The sequence below is a fragment of the Biomphalaria glabrata genome, chromosome 10 (assembly GCF_947242115.1).
Source record: "Biomphalaria glabrata chromosome 10, xgBioGlab47.1, whole genome shotgun sequence".
Classification (NCBI taxonomy): Eukaryota; Metazoa; Mollusca; class Gastropoda; family Planorbidae; genus Biomphalaria; species Biomphalaria glabrata.
In genome coordinates, this window is record NC_074720.1 from 5,118,313 (window position 1) to 5,136,398 (window position 18,086).

General features: G+C 37.4%; 1 protein-coding gene across 4 annotated transcripts in view; it reads left to right on the plus strand.

Annotated features, from left to right (window-relative positions):
* The window catches only part of LOC129928708 (uncharacterized), a 154,312-nt gene that overhangs the window by 9,318 nt on the left and 126,908 nt on the right, over positions 1–18,086 (plus strand). The window contains exon 1 of one of the 4 annotated variants that reach the window (XM_056044190.1): positions 10,108–10,147. The exons of 1 other annotated variant lie outside the window; for it this stretch is intronic. In XM_056044190.1, the coding sequence (XP_055900165.1) occupies positions 10,126–10,147 (22 nt within the window). In that variant the 5' untranslated portion in view covers positions 10,108–10,125. 2 more of the 4 variants (XM_056044193.1, XM_056044192.1) reach the window with 2 other exon arrangements.

The window sequence follows — 18,086 nt, forward strand, 5'->3', positions numbered from 1 at the left end:
AAAATCTAACATACCGTCAATCCATCGTATATTCCTGCCAAGGTGGATCGATCTAGGTTTACAAATGTTTAATTTATAAAGGTAAACTAAAATTTAGGAATACAAGAAGGGTGTTAAATAAAACGAAACAAAAATTCATATAAAATAAATCGAAATTCACACAAATAAGCGAATGCCTTTGATTCCAAAGATTAAGGATAAGTGCAGTATATCACACGACCAGAAGAGCCCAATTTCGACCTACTAATTTTGCAGCAAATCAGACAAAGCCGTTCTCCACAGGGGGTCTTTTTGATATTTCCTTTTGTCGTCTGCCCTTGTTTGGGTCACTCTTGAGGCCTGCTATAACGATTGGTTGCCATAGAACCCGGCTATTAAAATCCTCAGATTACTAAAATTACTTAAAAGTTATTGGTCGATTGGCCCATATTTTGCAGCTTATAATCAGAACAGTTCTGATACAAGCATTAAACAATCATTAGCCACCCTGATCACCGACTCACACACAGACATCACCAAAAACAATATAATTTAGCGGATGGGCGGGATGGTCATTAGGCTTCGGACATCTCGCTGGACAGTCCATCAGTCCTTTAATCTTCATCCCTTCTTTCTCTCTCCCCCACCCCCTACCTCTTCCACTTTTTCTTTTCGGTACCCCCCCCACCCTCACTGTATTATACCCTACTCCTTTTCTCCTCAGAGGCAGCAACACTTGGATGTAAAACCTCGGTACAACATCCCTGCTCCACCATTAATCTAGTAACCCGACCGCTGGAGGAGACAACAGGACACTGTGGACAGCGTGGTGACGAAAGCCATCTTCGGTCAGAGATATAAAGGAGGAGGAGGTGGAGGGGGGGGTTGGTACTAACGACCTGGAAGGACAACTTTTATTAGCCAGTTAGGAATGGGTACTGTCTGACAGTCGAGTAGGGACCGCTGAAGGAATCGCTTTCTCGTGACGCCATAGCGTCTCACTGACGCATTCAGAGACCTTGTTATTTAGTGTGTACTCTGTGTTTGTAACTAATGGTGTCGAAATCAGACTTGTTAAGGTGTTGATCCCATACCATCCTGCTCCAACCGCTGTTTTTAAAAGCAAAATATAGTCATAATTTCTCTTAATGGAGTATTAAATGGCAAGAATTTACATTTGAAAGATTCACAGATAATTATAATTTTTTTTTTAAATAATATTTCGAAATATATTATTATCTGAAAAAATGGGAATGTGCAAAACATTTTTAGGATGTGCGGCTGAGAGGCTGTAACCGCTTGGCTAGACTACAAATCGAAGGGGCTCGGGCTCGGTCCACGAATCGTGCTGAGTTGCAGTTGCTGATCGCCTTACGGCAGCACGGAAAACTTCTCCCAGATACCCCCTCCTCCCACTGGTCCACCAAAGAGATTGGACCACAGTGCAGTGAGAATGCTGTAAGCTTAAAAGTTGCATTATGCAAAAGCAAGTAAAAAAAAAATGAAAACATTTTCTTTAAAGTTTTCTTTCTTTTAAAGAAACAAAGATCGTAGATTATGAACATGTATCTGGTAAATTTCATTACAAAATATTTTTGAAAAATTTTGATGGAAGTTATGCCGTTTCGAAGCTGTTTTTTTGTCATACTGACTTTTACTGAGTAAAATTTTTTATACACATAGCTCTTGAATTTGGATATCATAGTTCAACGGTGGCTGAGTGGTAAAGCGCTTGGCTTCCGAACCGAGGGTTCCGGGTTCGAAACCTGGTGAAGACCTAGATGTTGAATCTCGTAATTTTAGTGTGCCTCAGAGTCCACCCAGCTCTAATGAGTACCTGAAATTTGTTGGGGAAAAGTAAAGGCGGTTGGTCGTTGTGCTGGCCACATGACACCCTCGTTAACCGTGGGCCACATAAACAGATGACCTTTACATCATCTTCCCCATAGATCGCAAGGTCTGAAAGGGATACTTTTCTTTTAATTAGGTCATTGTATTTATGTTGTCTGTGCAAAATCTAGAAACAAAAATCTGTCAGAGCTGGCATTTGTTATCACCTGTAGTATAGTTGAAACTCAAAAATAACAACAAACTCGACCATCGCCTTGCAAGAGACAACAAGCTCAATCAATCCACAGAATAATAATCAGCTCCGGACTTCCACACTTTGGCCAACACACACACACACACACACACAACACACACACACACACTTGCTGACCACGTCTTGTTTTCCTGAGATCAAGAATACCATAAATTATCCGAACACCAAACAGTGGATGCCAGCGGTAAACGATAACTCTAAATGCCACGGCCAGTTTCGTGTGAATCAGGGAGTATGACCGCCCTGACAGGGGGAGTCTAGTTATCGACAGATTACGCATTTTTCTATTTTCAATTTTATTGCAGCCTTTGTCAGATCACCTGTTTCCACATTTTCTCCTTGCTGAAGCTCTAGACTCCAGATCTATTTTGTTGTGGTCAAGGGTTTTTTACGAAATTCGTATTCTTGTAGCCACAACTGATGCCAAATTCGACTTTACCTTCACCTACCTACCTCCTTTCACCTATCCTTTAGTCCTATGGACCGTTTGGTGCACCACACAAGATTTGTTGAACGTATTTCTCCATTCTTCTTCGTCATTTTACTTGGATAGATTATCTTTCAATGAGAGACCCATCCATTGTTTATGTTGTCTTCCCATCACTTTGTCTGCCTCTTCGTATTTCGTTTTCCTGGTACTGTTCCCGAAAGGAAGGACCTTCTGAGCCATTCGGACATTGTGATATGGCCATAGAGTTTTACTTCGCGTTTTTTGACAGAGGTTTGCAGGTCATATCGTGGGGGTTCAATCGCTATACTTATCCTCTAAAGATGAGGTCATTGTAGTTGATATCTTGGATATTTCCGATACGCTACAGAAAATTGCTAGGTAAATTTGACTAGTCTTTATATAAATTTCACACGATCGTATATAATACAATAGGCTTCTATTCATATTCATCCATATTACGATAACTTTATATATCTGGCTTTTTTTTTGTTTTGTTATTGATGTCAAGAATCTCGAACGAGTATCAGTGGCGTAGCTAAGAATTTGCCATCATTTGGGGGTCCTGGGGGGGGGGGCTTAACCTTTTTGAGAGCCCTTGAATTTTGCATAATACTCAATATTTGATGTAAAAAGCACTCATTGGGTGGCCCTTCTCAAGTGAGGGCCCAGGGGAAAATTTTCAAACTCTCCCCCCATCTCCCTCTACGCTAGCTACGGCTCTGACGAGAATGTATTTAAATGTTATAAGATACATTTTATGCCCTTTCGTTGAAAGCTTATATCAACTCACACTGTCTGTCTGTCTGTCTGTCTGGTTAACAGTTTGAACGAACACACCATTCTCTCCCACACCGATTCTCGGATCAATTTGAAATTATTCATTGGCGAAGACATACATGAATCTATTTTTAAAAATTACCATTTAGTCAATTAATAACTGGTAATCTTAGACCACTGCAACCTATGCGGTCGCAGTGGGCCCCGCGCTTTCATTGGCCCCGCGCTATTAAATTAAACCATTAGAACTTATATATAATAACAGGGTTTCCACGGCCTCCTGATTTTTCAGGAAATTTCCCGAAATGATTAAAGTCTCCTGAAAAATGGACAATATTGTCATATTTGGGGTGCCAATAAATAAAAACAGCATTGTGAGCTTTCATATAAAAAAAATTATTGCAAAGACGAAAATATTTTCTAACTAAAATAATCTTAATTTTGACATTATGCTTATCCCTACCCAGACTAGGCCCCGCGCAATCCGTTTCGCATAGGGCCCCGCAATAGCTAGGGCCGGCCCTGCTGGTAATAAATGTTTTTCGAGATTGTGATTAACGTAATTAACAAAACATGAATGTATTTAAAATTAACTTATTAGAAATTAATTTATGGTAATTAATTATTTTGTTGGTTATCTAAAAAGGGATATAAATTCTACAATTTTGAGATATTCAGTTTTAAATATGGAGTTTAGATAAGCCTTTTTAAATTAAAAGTATTATAATATTTTGCTTGCTTTATACATTTAGTACGCATATTTATTTAAAAAAAATGTAAGCAAACCTTTCAGTGCAGTAAACCGACTCTTAACTAGTCACGTGATTTCCATCTTCTTAAAAGCCTCAAGATAAACTGCAATCTTTTTATATTCTTTTAAATTCATATCAGCATAGGGGCCTCCTCACAAATCCTGACCAGGTAACCAGGGCTTCCACTAACTAAAATCCGGCCGTGATCAGTTTTCTAGTCATAGCGTTCAGCATATGGTACTGACGTTTAATTGCAGTGGTCCGTCTGCCTCTATTCTTGTGCAATGTGTCATTGCGGTGTTGGTAATCAGATGAACAGCTCACTGTTTCCAATACATTATTCTATTCTATCGAAGAGCCCGGCGTTGCCTTAAAAGTCCTATCAAATAAACACACACACACTCACCCAGCACACCCCTGGACACACACACACACACATTTTTATATCTGCTAATGTACACACGTTGATCTCCTAATCAATGGATATTGATTTTAAAATCTATATTTTATTTTCAAAGCATTACAAATGTTAAACTCTGAAGTCCGACTAGTCACTAGTCTAAGTCTGACCCCAATTTACCTTGTCAGTCCATAGCGCCAGGTAATTCGACCTCCACAGAGTGTCAACAACCCAGACGTCGTCTGCCACTGCTGCTAGACTCGCCAGATTTTTGTTGTCTCTGTAACAATTTGGTTTAGAGATTTATAATTGTTTGCCTGACAGTGTGACCTCCTTAGGCAGCACTGGCATAAATCCATTTATAAACATTCGATTTGTAATTGCTTCGTTGGTATGTTAGTTATTTTGTTCTTGGTCTGTGTAGTATGCATCATCTTAACCTTCACCTTTATCTATCCGTTTGTCTGTTGGAACGTAAGGGCACCACACATGATCTGTGGACCGTTTTTCTCCATTCCTCTGTCTTTTGCCTTGAATATAATCTATGATCAATCAATGACAAGTCCATCCAGTCTTTGATGTTTTTCCATCGATTTCTCTGACTCTTATTCTTTTTCCTGGTAAGAGATAAGATAAGATAATTTTTATTGATCCAATCAAATGGAAATTCAGTTTGACTGTGCAATTGACAACCTCAGCGTAACTGCTGCATATATATAGAGAACTGATTACTCCATATGTCCCCCAGAGAGCCCTGCGCTCAATGGACTCAACGCTTTTAGTAGTGCCACGTTTCTCCCTAAAAAGCTACGGTCTGCGTGCTTTTTCAGTTCACGGACCAAAGGTTTGGAACTCACTCCCCATTGATCCCAGACAGACAACATGCTACACCACTTTTAAGAAGAACATTAAGACCTATCTGTTTAAAACTTTTTTAGATTAACTGTCATGTTAGCTCTCGTGTTTTTGTTTGTAATGTTGTTACAGCGCCTTGAGCCTACATTTTGTTTGTTAACAGCGCTTTATAAATAAAATTATTGTTAAAATTATTATTATATATAACATAACTCCATTGCAAGGATCCTCTTCTCTAGCTCTGCAGTTCATCATCCTTATCATCAAACTCCATTTGAGTGGGGGCTTTAGATGCTCAAATCCTCTCTTGCAAAAGCCCTGGGCAGAAACCCTGCTGTCTTGCTTAGTGCTTACATGTCACCATACAGGTCCAGAATGTTTGGTTTCCCAGACCTGTCGAGACGGAGATCAGCAAGTCTGGGGCAATCAGAAGTTGTCATTTGCATTGGCCTATACATAAAGCGAAAATGGGAGAAAGTGAGAAAAAAAGAGAAAGAAAGAAAAAAAAAGAAAGAGAGAGGGAGGGAGGGAGAAAGAGAGAGTGACTGAGAGAGGCATACATTTAATAAATATTACATTTTCGATACTTGGAAACTAGAAGTTTAATATTTTATTCAAATATCGCCTAATTATAACTAAATTTTCTAATAAATCACAATGTCTTGCAGACTAGACTTTATACTTTAGTAAAAAAAAAATGACTGACCTAAAAAAATGTTATCGCAAGGACTTTGTAGAGTTTGACTCGAGTAAACAGACAATAAAAGTATGAAAAAATAACATTCAGATCATACTGCTAAAAGATTTTGACTTAAAAATAGATCTGCAAATACTGATTATATCAGCAAAAAAGGGCAGCAAAGATTACGACTACTAAGAAAACTGTCCTCGTTTAATGTTAGCGAAAAGGCCTTGGCTATGTTTTATCACGCTCACATCTGCAATATTTTAAGTTTCAATATCACTGCCTGGTATGGCAATCTGAGCATTAAAAATAAAAATAAACTTAATAGAATCCTAAATGCTGCTGGCAAAATCATTGGCAAAAAACAACCCCCATTTGGGCAGTTGTTTGAGACAAACATCTATAAAAAAGCTAACAAGATCCTCGAAATAAAGAATCACCCTTTGTGTCAGGATTTTGTGATTTTACCATCACAAAAGAGATACAAGACACCGATAGCAAAGACAAACAGACACAAACACTTTGGTTTCTTATAGTTATAATGTTTTTTGTTTGGTGTAATGCACAAATTGTAAGACAAATTTCCTTACGGATAATAAAGATTATTATTATTATTATTACTAACAATCGTAAGAAATATTAAGATGCTATCCATACCAGTTTTAGATATCTTCCGAAATTTAAATAATTGAAAAAGAATGTATCGCTCCTTCTCTTCTCTGCAGCCAGCTATTCAAAGTGAGGACAGGACTACATAGCCGTGCCTGAGTTCATATGTAAGAAGACTGTGCTCAACTTCGGCCACAAATTAGGAGCTATATAGATTCTTAATTATTGTGAACTCTAGGATCATACATTTTCTTATGGATGAGAAATCGAATTCTCAGACTTCTTCACGAGTGTTTTTAAGAATAAATTTAGAAAGCTAATAAAATGAATAAAAATGAAAATCTCATTGGCCAGTCTATAAATTTCTAGGGTTGTTTTTTTCCCATGGAGGCGCGGTGGCTGAGTGGTAAATGGGTACCTGCCATTAGTTGGGGAAAATTAAAGGCGGTTGGTCGTTGAACTAACCAAATGACACCCTATGTTAACCGTGGGCCACAGAAAAAAATTACCTTTACATCATCTTTCCCCTTAGATCACAAGCTCTGAAAGCGAAACTTTGTTTTTTTTTTCTTTGGCGCCTGATGTCTATCGTTTGTTTTGTTTTGTTTGTTTGTTTGTTTGTTTGTTTGTGATGTTGCTTCAGAAATAAAGATTACTTAATCCTGGACCAAACTTACCAAAGGACTTGATGTGTGGAGGCGGGCAGGATTCGAACCCTGGACCATCTTGGCAACAATCCTCATCGCGTACATAATACAATCATAATGCCCGCTCTATGCCATTAAGGCTACGTACTTTTTTGGAAATTTCCCTTCCCATGAATCTTTGAAGTATTGTTTCTCCAATGTTCATTAATCGCTGTGTTCAAGACACTTATTCAAGCTCATTTATTTCAATTGAAAAGAGAATATCCCTAAGAGCTCAACCAAAACACTGTATCATGTAGTGCAGCATTGATAATGTACATCGATAGAGTACATATACTTGTAGTAGACAATTCTCTGCCCATCTAACATCCATTAGTGCAGTGATGTCTTTTTCTATAAAACATGCACTATAACAGTGCTTCCCAAACTGTCTTCCGCGGAACCATGGTATTCCGCGAAACACTAGTGATCCGCGAGGCCTGAATTAGGTGTTTCACGAACTACTGGAATAATTAACTAGTAGGCCACCCCTCAAATCTTATCTCATATAATACAGACGTTACTTCAAAATAATAAGATGATTACGTCCTACGCGTCATGCATTCAGTCATGCATGATTCTTTTTAAATTAAAAAATCAAAGTGTTCCGCTAAATACTCTTAAAGCGCGACCTGTTCCTTTAAGAAAAAGTTTGGTAACCACTGCACTATAGCAAAGACAGCTATATCTAAAACATGTAGCATTGCGGTCTCTTTCGTCACATAGCAAATATAAAGGACTGCCGGCGCTTCTATAATTTATGACTTTATTAGCTTTACACCGGTTCATAGTAAGCCAACAGCTTTACATAAGTAATTCTGTGTGAACAAGACACGCTGAACATTCTACCTGAAGGACATCCTTTCACATCTCTTGATAGATCAATTTCATGAGCTGGCTAGTCTTGCATAGCTGATCAGAAGTTCAATTGTTTTCTTATCATGTTTAACTAGTACGGATCAATTATGCAAACTAAAATGGCTGCGGTCAAGGTGGTGCCAGATGAAATAATTAATCATCACTAATATTAGACCCGCAGTTCTTTTGCAATATTATTGAACGTGAAATGAGCTCAGTTATTCCAAGTTAAAGGTTTGGAATAATTGGATGAAAAAAAAAAAAAAGAAAAACATTTTTGAAGAAACTAAAAGGAAATTATTGATAAGTGAGAGAATGATTTAGCTTTTATATGTATGTATGCCTATAAATCGTCATTAGGTATAATAAGATAATTTTTATTGGTCCAATCAAATAGAAATTCAGTTTGACTACAATAGACAAACCGCCGCGTAACTACTGTACAATAACAATATAGATGAAAAATACGAACAACATTCACACACGAAACACATACACACTCACAACCAGCGCTTTATGAATTTGACTTCTATGTACTTCTTGGTGACGACAGATGACCTCGAAACACTCTGACCGAAAGTGGGATGAAGGAGTTTTTAAATCTTTCTGTTTTAGTCCTAATGGAAAGGAGACGACCACTTCGTTCAGATCTTATGTAACAGTGGTCTAATGGGTGCAGGTTGTCTTTAAGAATCGTGAGTGATTTTGGAAGGCGTAAGATAAAAGAACATGTCTATTGGACAAGATCAGCTTTGTTCAAGTATGCGCTATAACCTTAACTAAATGCCAATATTTTACGATCTTTGGGTCACTTTACAGGAGATTTAAAATTTATCATTGGCTTAAAAATTTCGTCTGAGAGTTGTTGTGTTCATACTTATCCACATTTGACTTTTTTTTTTTTGTCTTCGTCCTTACAGGGCCGGGTTTAAGTATCTGGAAGCACAAGGCAGAATTGTGGAGGCTAAAATCTCAATGGCCCATCTAAGACAAAGTGACTGAACGATAAGCTGGCGTGTTTTTATTTTCTGTTTGAGACCTGTAGGCCCCTCTCATTTGTCTTAACAATTACATTCTCAGCAGCAGTTTTAGGGTGAGGTTCTAATAATGCTTTAAAAAAACACAACCATTTTTATAATAAACATTTGTGCCACTGTAGACTGCATTTAGCTGACCTGTAAATATACATAGTAGATTTGTTGTTCACTTTCCATGACTTCTTGTTCACAATTGTTAAGTCCGGCCCTGCTATTTAGCGTTTGTAAAATGTTTGTAAAATGTTTTACATGTTTCGGATGTTCTTTCAGAGTTGACGATAGTTTACTTCCTAGTCCAAACCTTCCGCAGGACGAAGAGGGATGGGAGCTGGCATGGTTTGACAGCCCAGCGCGCAGCCATCCGTATCGACGTGTGAATACCCACTTTTTCTCCCCCCCCCCCTTTCTTGTTTTCTCGTGGACTATCCGCAGAAATAAGAGAGTGGTCTTTCCTTTACTTCTTCTTCTCGTTTAAACTGTTGAGGAAAGAAGAGAATTATATATATAGAAGATTATATTAAAACAATAACACTAATTAATTTGACTCCAAACATCAATCGCTAAATGAATTATGTGATGGGAGGCTTATTAAAAGATATATCCAATTATTAAATACATTTTGTGTATGTAAATGAAAAGCTGATATCAAGACACAATGAAAACAGAATAATAGGTAAAGAGATTTTTTTTTTTAAATGCTAGACTGTCGCAGACGAGAGCCTCAAAGCCGTTCTGCAATCCCAGAGGATGTGTTCAGGAGGCGAGAGAGCGAGCAAGCGCGCGCTAGTCGCCGTCGGCACTTCCTTGCGATAATTAATAAAGCGCGAGAAATGGTGAGAGCTGAGGCGGGAAAAGAGGGCGGGGGGAGGCAAGTCGGTGGTTGAGGGTGGGTGCCAATCCCAAAAACTTTTGCCAGGGCGACAGCTCCACGCATGCGAAACACTCGGGTCTGCGGTAAGAGCAAGCGTTAGAAATACTCAATACTCAAGCTAATAAAAAAACAAAACTTGAAACAAAACAAAAAAAAAAAACTTGCAAATAAATCGAAAAAGAGAGAGGGGGAGCGAAAAACAAGTTGTGGGCTTATTACTTGTGACGTCACTTTCAGTGGGGCGAAAAGTAAAAAAAAAATATAAAAAAAGAGAAAGGCGAAAAAGGAGGTGGCTCTAGAAAAAGGCGAAGGAGGTACGTGGTTCTAGACCCAATGTTTTATAAATGAGATGAAGGGAGAGCTGGTCGGGAGGACAGACGTGTAGGACATCTCCCATAGTTCAACAGTTCGTCAGTGGGACCAGGACTCATTGGAGTCTTTAGACATTTAGAGAACCATCTTATGTAACAGTTAGTCAATTTGCAACTCTTCTCGCGGCAACGAACAAAATTTATAGAAAAGGAAAAAAAAAAACAACTTTGAATTCATTTTGTCTTACAAGTTTCTGTTTTAAAGTTGACTTCAAGTTTTAGCATAGATTCATTTTTTTTTAGTTTTGCTTGTGACAAATTGACCGGAAATTTTAGAATTTAAAAAAATAAATTCAGCTTTCATCTACTTCATTACGAGCAAGATTTGGGTAAGTCTGAATATCGTTTTGTCAATTTGGACGTCATTCTTGCTATCAGCGAGACTCTATTTCGAAACTTTTTCTTCTTCTTTATAAATATCCTGAGTATTGTATCCCAAACTCTAGGATGTCTAGGTCCATGGAATGTCCCCTCCGTTGACCTAGACCTGTCAGAACTTCTGTTCTGATGTTGATCCATCAATGTTCTGAGTGTTTGCTAGTCAGGCTTGTCAAAGCAACCCAACCTTTCTTCAATATTTGTGCTGTAATCGTAATCCTCCATAACTATTATCTTTATAGATTGTGCGGATATTTTACTGGGTGATAATTATTTCTATAAGATGAGAATTCAGTGTGAGAATCGAGAAACAAAGACTGTTTTTTTTCCTGTATCTTTGTTATGAAGAAATGAGCACCACTTATTTTTTTTATTGTTGAATGTTACACAAAAGAACTTTTAATAAATACATTTCTACTTTAAACGCATCAAGATGAAAAATATCAAATAAGAGAAAGAAAAATTAATAATAATAATAGTAGTTATAAGCTTAAAATAACAAAAGATCAGAATTTGAAAATCTTAACTTTGAAATTAAGCTTCGTAGCAGTTGACCAAAATTACAACATTCTCAGTTGCGTTATCAGCCGAAGGTTGGTGAAAACTGTGTTTTAAATTCCTTCAAAAATTCTTATAAGCTGTCAGATGGCTGTATCATGCCGTATCATCAGACAATTTCTCAGTGGACACTATTAACTTCTTAAGAGACCACAATTAATATTATATTTAATGAATCTTAATCTGAGCAGCGCAAGAGAGTTTGAAAGTCTTTTATATAATATTATTAATAATAATAATAATAGTAACACCCGAAAATTCTTCAGTGGAAACTGATAAAGGGACTATTGCTTCCCTTTAATAAAACTCCACCCTGGCAGCGCCTGAGAATGAATACTCGTTCGTTTCTAACATAATAACAATAATAATAATAATAACAATAATAATAATAATAATAATAGTAATAATTAGCACGGACAGTGTAGATTTCACGTGCATTGAGAAATTTTTAGACATAATACAATTTACCTGGGACCAGAACACGACAGGTCATGGAATTTTTGTTTAAATCAATTCCTAATTTATGGTCAAATAGGTAAGTATAAACGTATCATCTATAAATTATTTGTCATAGAAAAATAAAGAGGGGATCGAACTGACACCATTCGCGTTATTAGCGCGGCGCTTCATCAACTTAGCTAGAGAGCGATACTACTGTGACGAAATTTTAGCTGAAATAAATGTTTTGTTTTGTTTACTCCTGCTTCTGACCTCATTCCACTATTCGACTACCCTTTGAATATGGAAAATTGTGAGCTATCTCGAAGAATGGAAAATAGCATCGGCTTCGTATATTCTGGTTACAAAGCTTATATCAACTCACTCTGTCTGTCTGTCCGTCTGTCTGTCTGTCTCGTAAAAAGTGTGTACATGTTATTTCTCCCTCTCGCATTCTCCGATCAAGTTGATACTTTAAACAATTATTTATCGTACCTAACAAAACATGAATCAATACTTAAAAATACTCAATTAGTCAATTAATTATTGGTAGTTAATTATTTTGCTTGATATTGAATAAGGGAAATAGCTTGTACATTATTGGTAGATATAGTTTTAAAGACGGAGATCTTCCCTTTTCCCCTTTAGATACTTTTTTTTAAAGGATTTTTAAAATTTATTTTTGTTTTTACATTTTATTTCGATGATTTTCTTTTGTAAAAGTTTCACATAGAACAGGGGTTCTCAGCCTGTGGGTCGCGACCCCTTTGGGGGTCGATTGACGATTTGCCAAGGGTCGTCTAAGACCATAGAAAATATGGATTGTTTTTGTCTATTCTTCTATTGTTGTATGTGTGTGTGAGGGGGGGGGTCGCGTCAGAGTGGGTGATTGTAAAAAGGGGTCGCCGAGCATAAAAGGTTGAGAACCGCTGACATAGAAGATACTTTGCAATGTAAAAAGTATGTCCAACTCCTGGCCTTAACGTGTGGCTCAGATATTTGCTCAGATATTGAGTCCGGTATAACAGTTCTCACTAACTGGCGCCTTAATCGGTAAGCTTCGGACAGGAGGGGTTCGTTAGCCATGGCTGGCTACCCACCTAGGAAAAGGAAAAAATCTGAATTCAAAACTCTGTTGCCTTACAGCTATACCCAATCATGGGAAAGGCTTCGGAGGTCAACCCTGAGGAACAATCAGGAGCTGGCAACCTTAAGGCAGTTTGCAGTGCGTGGAAAGGGGGGAACTGATGCGTGGGCGACATCGTTCCGACCACAGCTAATGCCCAGGCATTCATCTCATTTCCATGACATGATCCATAGCCTTGATCGTCTTTACAATTGTGTTTAATGGTTTCTCCTTTGTGATGCGGTATTTGCAGGAGATGCCTAGAATCCTTCTCCAGAATCATAGTAACATCAGGGCCGGCTTTAGAATATTGGAAGCCCTAGACGAAGTGAATTTGTCGGCCCCCAAATGAAAAAAAAAGAAACATTAATAAAGAAATATACTGAGGAAAAAAAATTGTGTAATAAAAAAGAATATAAATGTACTTTAAAAATAGCAAGGAATAGACATTTCTCTATTTCTTCTCTGAAAAATGTTTACATGTTATGTGCGAGGCCCTCAACAATCGGAGGTCCTAGACGGTTGCCTACTTTACCTATATATTAGGTCGGCCCTGGTAACATGACAGGGCTTAAAATAGTGCCTAATATTTACGCGTTAAACAAGACAATAATTAATTATTATTTTTTAAAGATTAGTTAAAAATGAACATTTTTTTAATTATATTATATTATACTTTCTAGATTCTCATGAACATGTTATTACATTAAAAAGAAAATGTCAGTCTTTCCATTAAAACTAATTTTTAATACGTTATTTCTCCCACTTCACATTTTCCGATCAAAGTGAAACTTTGCACAATTATTCATTGTTTTTAATAAAACATGAATCAATCAATAAAATAAAAATAATTAATCATTTAATTAAACAGTAGTAATAAGTTAATTTTTTTGATTGCGAAAAGGGGAATAAATATTACAGCATTGAAACATTTTGTAGTTAATGTGGAGTTCTTTCACTAAGATAACTTTTTTTAAGGTAAATTTTAAAAAAATAGTTAACTTTATTACAGACTCGTCTTTAACATAAGATAATTATGTTGCGCATGTATCAGTGTGTTAATCTAGTCCTTAATGCTAATTAGTGACCTACTCTGCTAGGTCATTGGTTTCCCCTGGATAATTTAGCCTCTTATGGCGCTTGGATGGAAGATACACGCGAATTGTCTTAGAACAGCGGTTCTCAACCTTTTTAGCTCCGCGACCCCCTAATACAACTTTCCACCAGGCGGCGACCCCTCAACCATAATTCGTTTATTGGCTTAGGTAAATGTGATTTAGCTAGTGTTAAATTCTCTTCACGGCGTGATTAGATCTTCTCCATAGAAATGTTTCATTCCCCGCAACGGCGTTACGACGCATTAGATGGACTGTAGTTTCAGTACTTGAAAAAGAATTCTGCAACAACCAAGATGTGGTCCTCAACAAGTATTATTTCGAATAACAATTATATTAAAAAAAGAAAAAAAGTAACTACCAATAAAAGTGACGTATCCGTTCAATGATGATACATTCACTGAAAGTGTCCTTCGTATCCCCCTGGTTACATGTCGATGTATTAGATCTAGCTTTGTTATTCCCACATTTTATTTTATTGATATTTGACGATCGTTTCATAATTTGTTTAACAATAATGTAATCTAAATAATTTTCCGATTCTACGGCTCCACAAATATACATGTATAACAGCGGTTCTCAACCTTTTATGCTCGGCGACCCCTTTTTACAACTCCCCACTCTGCCGCGACCCCCCCCCCCCCAACACACACATACAGCAATAGAAGAATAGACAAAAACAATCCATAGTTTCGATGGTCTTAGGCGACCCCTGGCAAATCGTCAATCGACCCCCAAGGGGGTCGCGACCCACAGGTTGAGAACTCCTGATGTATAACGACTATAGTACAAATATGCTTGCCACTACACGTTACAGACACACACACAATATATAAACAAAACGTCCCCCACCCCAACAAAAACAAATAAATTTTCTGATGGTCGTAAGCGACTCCCTAAAGGGTCGCGATATATAAGATCGAGTACACAGTCACAGAATATGAAAAAATAAAATGTACTTTTGTGTGTCATGCCTTTTATCTGATTAGTTTTGTATTAAATATGATTTACTAATTTTTTGTTACCTTACAATTTAGTCTTACTTAAATAAAAAAAAAAGCACATTGCCGTAATGCTCTTGATTAGTAAGATATAAATAACTACCAAGGGCTTTAGTGTCTTAGTATTTTGATCTTAATCATAAATTCATATTTGGAAAATGTTAAAGTAATTTTAGTTTCTTTTGTTTAATAGGTCTACAATGGAAAATGTGATCTTATAACATATTTATTTTTTTCGAATGAAGCAACACCACAATAAGAACATTAAAATAATGTATTTTAACTAGATAACAAAGATTCTTTTATGAACTCCAACTACATATAAATTGGAAGTAACTAATTTTTAGCTCCCAACTTTTGATTGGGCAACTTACAAATGTCTTCTTTAAAGCAATACATTGAGTCAGATCGATAATCTTCAGATAGTGGAAATTAATGCATCTATTAGAATTGGGAGTCATAAGAATCCTCTACAGTTCAAAATCCCAGTCCTCATTAGGACTCAATCCCAAGACCCCTGGTTCAGAAGCCAAGCGATTCAACAATCAATACGTCACTAAAGCGTTTAATGTACCAATCATAGTGATAAAATAAAAACAATATTAAATCCTCCTCTTCTGCGATAAACCTTAATCAACCCACCCATCCTAGGGAGGCGCGGTGGCCGAGTGGCAAAGCGCTTGGATAACGGGGGGTCCCGGGTTCGAATTCGGATGAAGACTGTTTTTTTTTATATTTAGAATGACAAGGGCACTTTGTGTTCACCCTGCTCCAAGGAAGCACCTGACATTAGTTTGAGAAACGTAAGTGAGGTTGGTCGTTGTGCTGGCCACCCACGTTAGCCGTTCGCCTCCGAAACAGATGACCCCTACATCATCTGCCATACAGACCGCAAGGTCCTAAATAGGAACTTATCTATCTCATCATATCTGTTAACGAATAAATAATATACTTTATCTTTTTTTATTTTTCAATCCATGCCTTCATATCTAACAAATAGTATAGTAAATAGACCATTCAGTCTGTGCCTTACCTTTGCGTGGGGGCGGACATATGCGAAAGGGATTTTACTGATACTCGGTAATAACAATAAATACAATATATTTTGTAATTCCACTTTTTTAGTAAACAAAAATTTTAATTATTTTATTAGTATTAAGGTAATCATGTTAGACTTTCCATCTTCGGGAGAAAACCCTAAGGAAAAACTTGTCTTGGAGATGAGATGTGGAGTCGCAACGACTTATGGGATGCTACGACAAAGACGAAACCATCCTGTACAAGAAGAGAATATTATAAATGCTATTATTGAAAAAGACAATACCTCTTTTATACAACTTATAGAGCGATTGTTTTTCACTTAATAACTAATGAATGTTAGATTTTTTTAAAAAAAGGAAAATTTTTTACCCCGCCCCATTCTCCCCATTCCCCCGGCAGAAAGAACGTAGAGACCTACTACACATTATAACATTCCAATAAAAGGCCTTTAAATCTAGACTTAGAAGATGATGCGGAAAATGTTCCTGAACATCATTTTATTAAACTCTTGAATCAACAATGCCCAAGAGTCGGGAATTCTCGAATGTGATAGTCGTTTTATTTATTATAGCTTTTATATAGCGCTACTTTCATGCTTATGGCATGCTCAGAGCGCTTTTGGTCCAATCTCATTTGTGGACCAGTGGGGGGAGGGGGGTATCTAGTAGTTGGTTTTCCGTGCTGCCTTTAGGTGCTCAGTAAACACAACTCTGCCAGAGTCGGGTGTTGAACCTCGAGCCCCCTTCTAGGTAGCCAAGCCAAGCCAAGTTCAAGCGCACTTGGTCTCTCGACCAAGTTTCCCACCGTTTCAAGAATACGATAGCCCCTTCAAAGATAATGCTCTAGATCTAAACCTACTTCTCTAGCCAAATTGTAAATGTATTTATTTTTTTACTTTTATAAAATTAAAACTGTCAAATTAGAGTGTTCCCTGTGTGGCCAGCAAGCTAGTAATTCTTTTCTCAGCGATAACTTCAATTGCTAACTTCTTAGGAAAATCTTTAGAGACTTTTTTTAGATCTGCGTCCAGGTTCCAGGTTCCAGGTTCCATGAAGTTCTGACTTGAATAGAAGCATTGCAATAAGTAATCGATTGAAGTTTTCTTTTAACTGTGACCAAAGTGTGAGATACTAGAAGAAATAGATTGAAAAAAAAAACAACAACAGATCTTTAAATGTACGTATTTACTTACCCATGAGGCACCCGGACAGTTACACCTTCAGCTCAAGTGCGAGTCTAACCAGTGGCGTCACTAGAGTGGGTGTCACCCGGTGCGGACCGCACCCACCCCCCCGCACCCCCCTAGTGACGCCACTGAGTCTAACAAAACGTTAAACTCTTTTTGTGTGTTTTACCTCACTGTAACTTTATCCGCATTCGAAAACAGTTCGTTGGACCACATTGGACGCAATCGTTTTGGTTTTATTAACCGACTGCACCAATAGACCGGGCCTGACTGTATAAGAGAATTTGTTTCGGTACTCTAGGATTCTTTCCTTATAAGAGGCTGGTCCGATTAACCGGACCCCAATGTAAATCTAACTAGCCGCGACCTGCGATCCTTATATTGGGTATTACTGATCTAGTGATGTAGTGTATAGTCATTTTGTTAAAATTGGCCCTATCTTTAATAAATAAAATCTTTCGGTTAGTACATGATACCTTGACACAAAAACTCTAAATACAGAAAGTACCCAGTCTAACAAGCCTGCTCCTCATAGCCTCTTTGTTATGGATTATTAGGATCTCTACTGCTTGTTTGAATTTTTTTGCATACAATCTTCAAATGATATGACCTTCAACTTTGGTGTCAAAAGAAACAAGTGTGGGTTAATACCCTTGCTTAAGGACATATCTTTTCATGTTGTGGAGAAGGAGAAGGGAGAGGAGAGAACTCTGGACATACAATATTTGATCTTCTCTTAAAGTTCCCCTCGGGAACGTGTTCTGGGGGAACTTTCGATATGTTAACATTTTGTTTCGTGGTTTCCTTT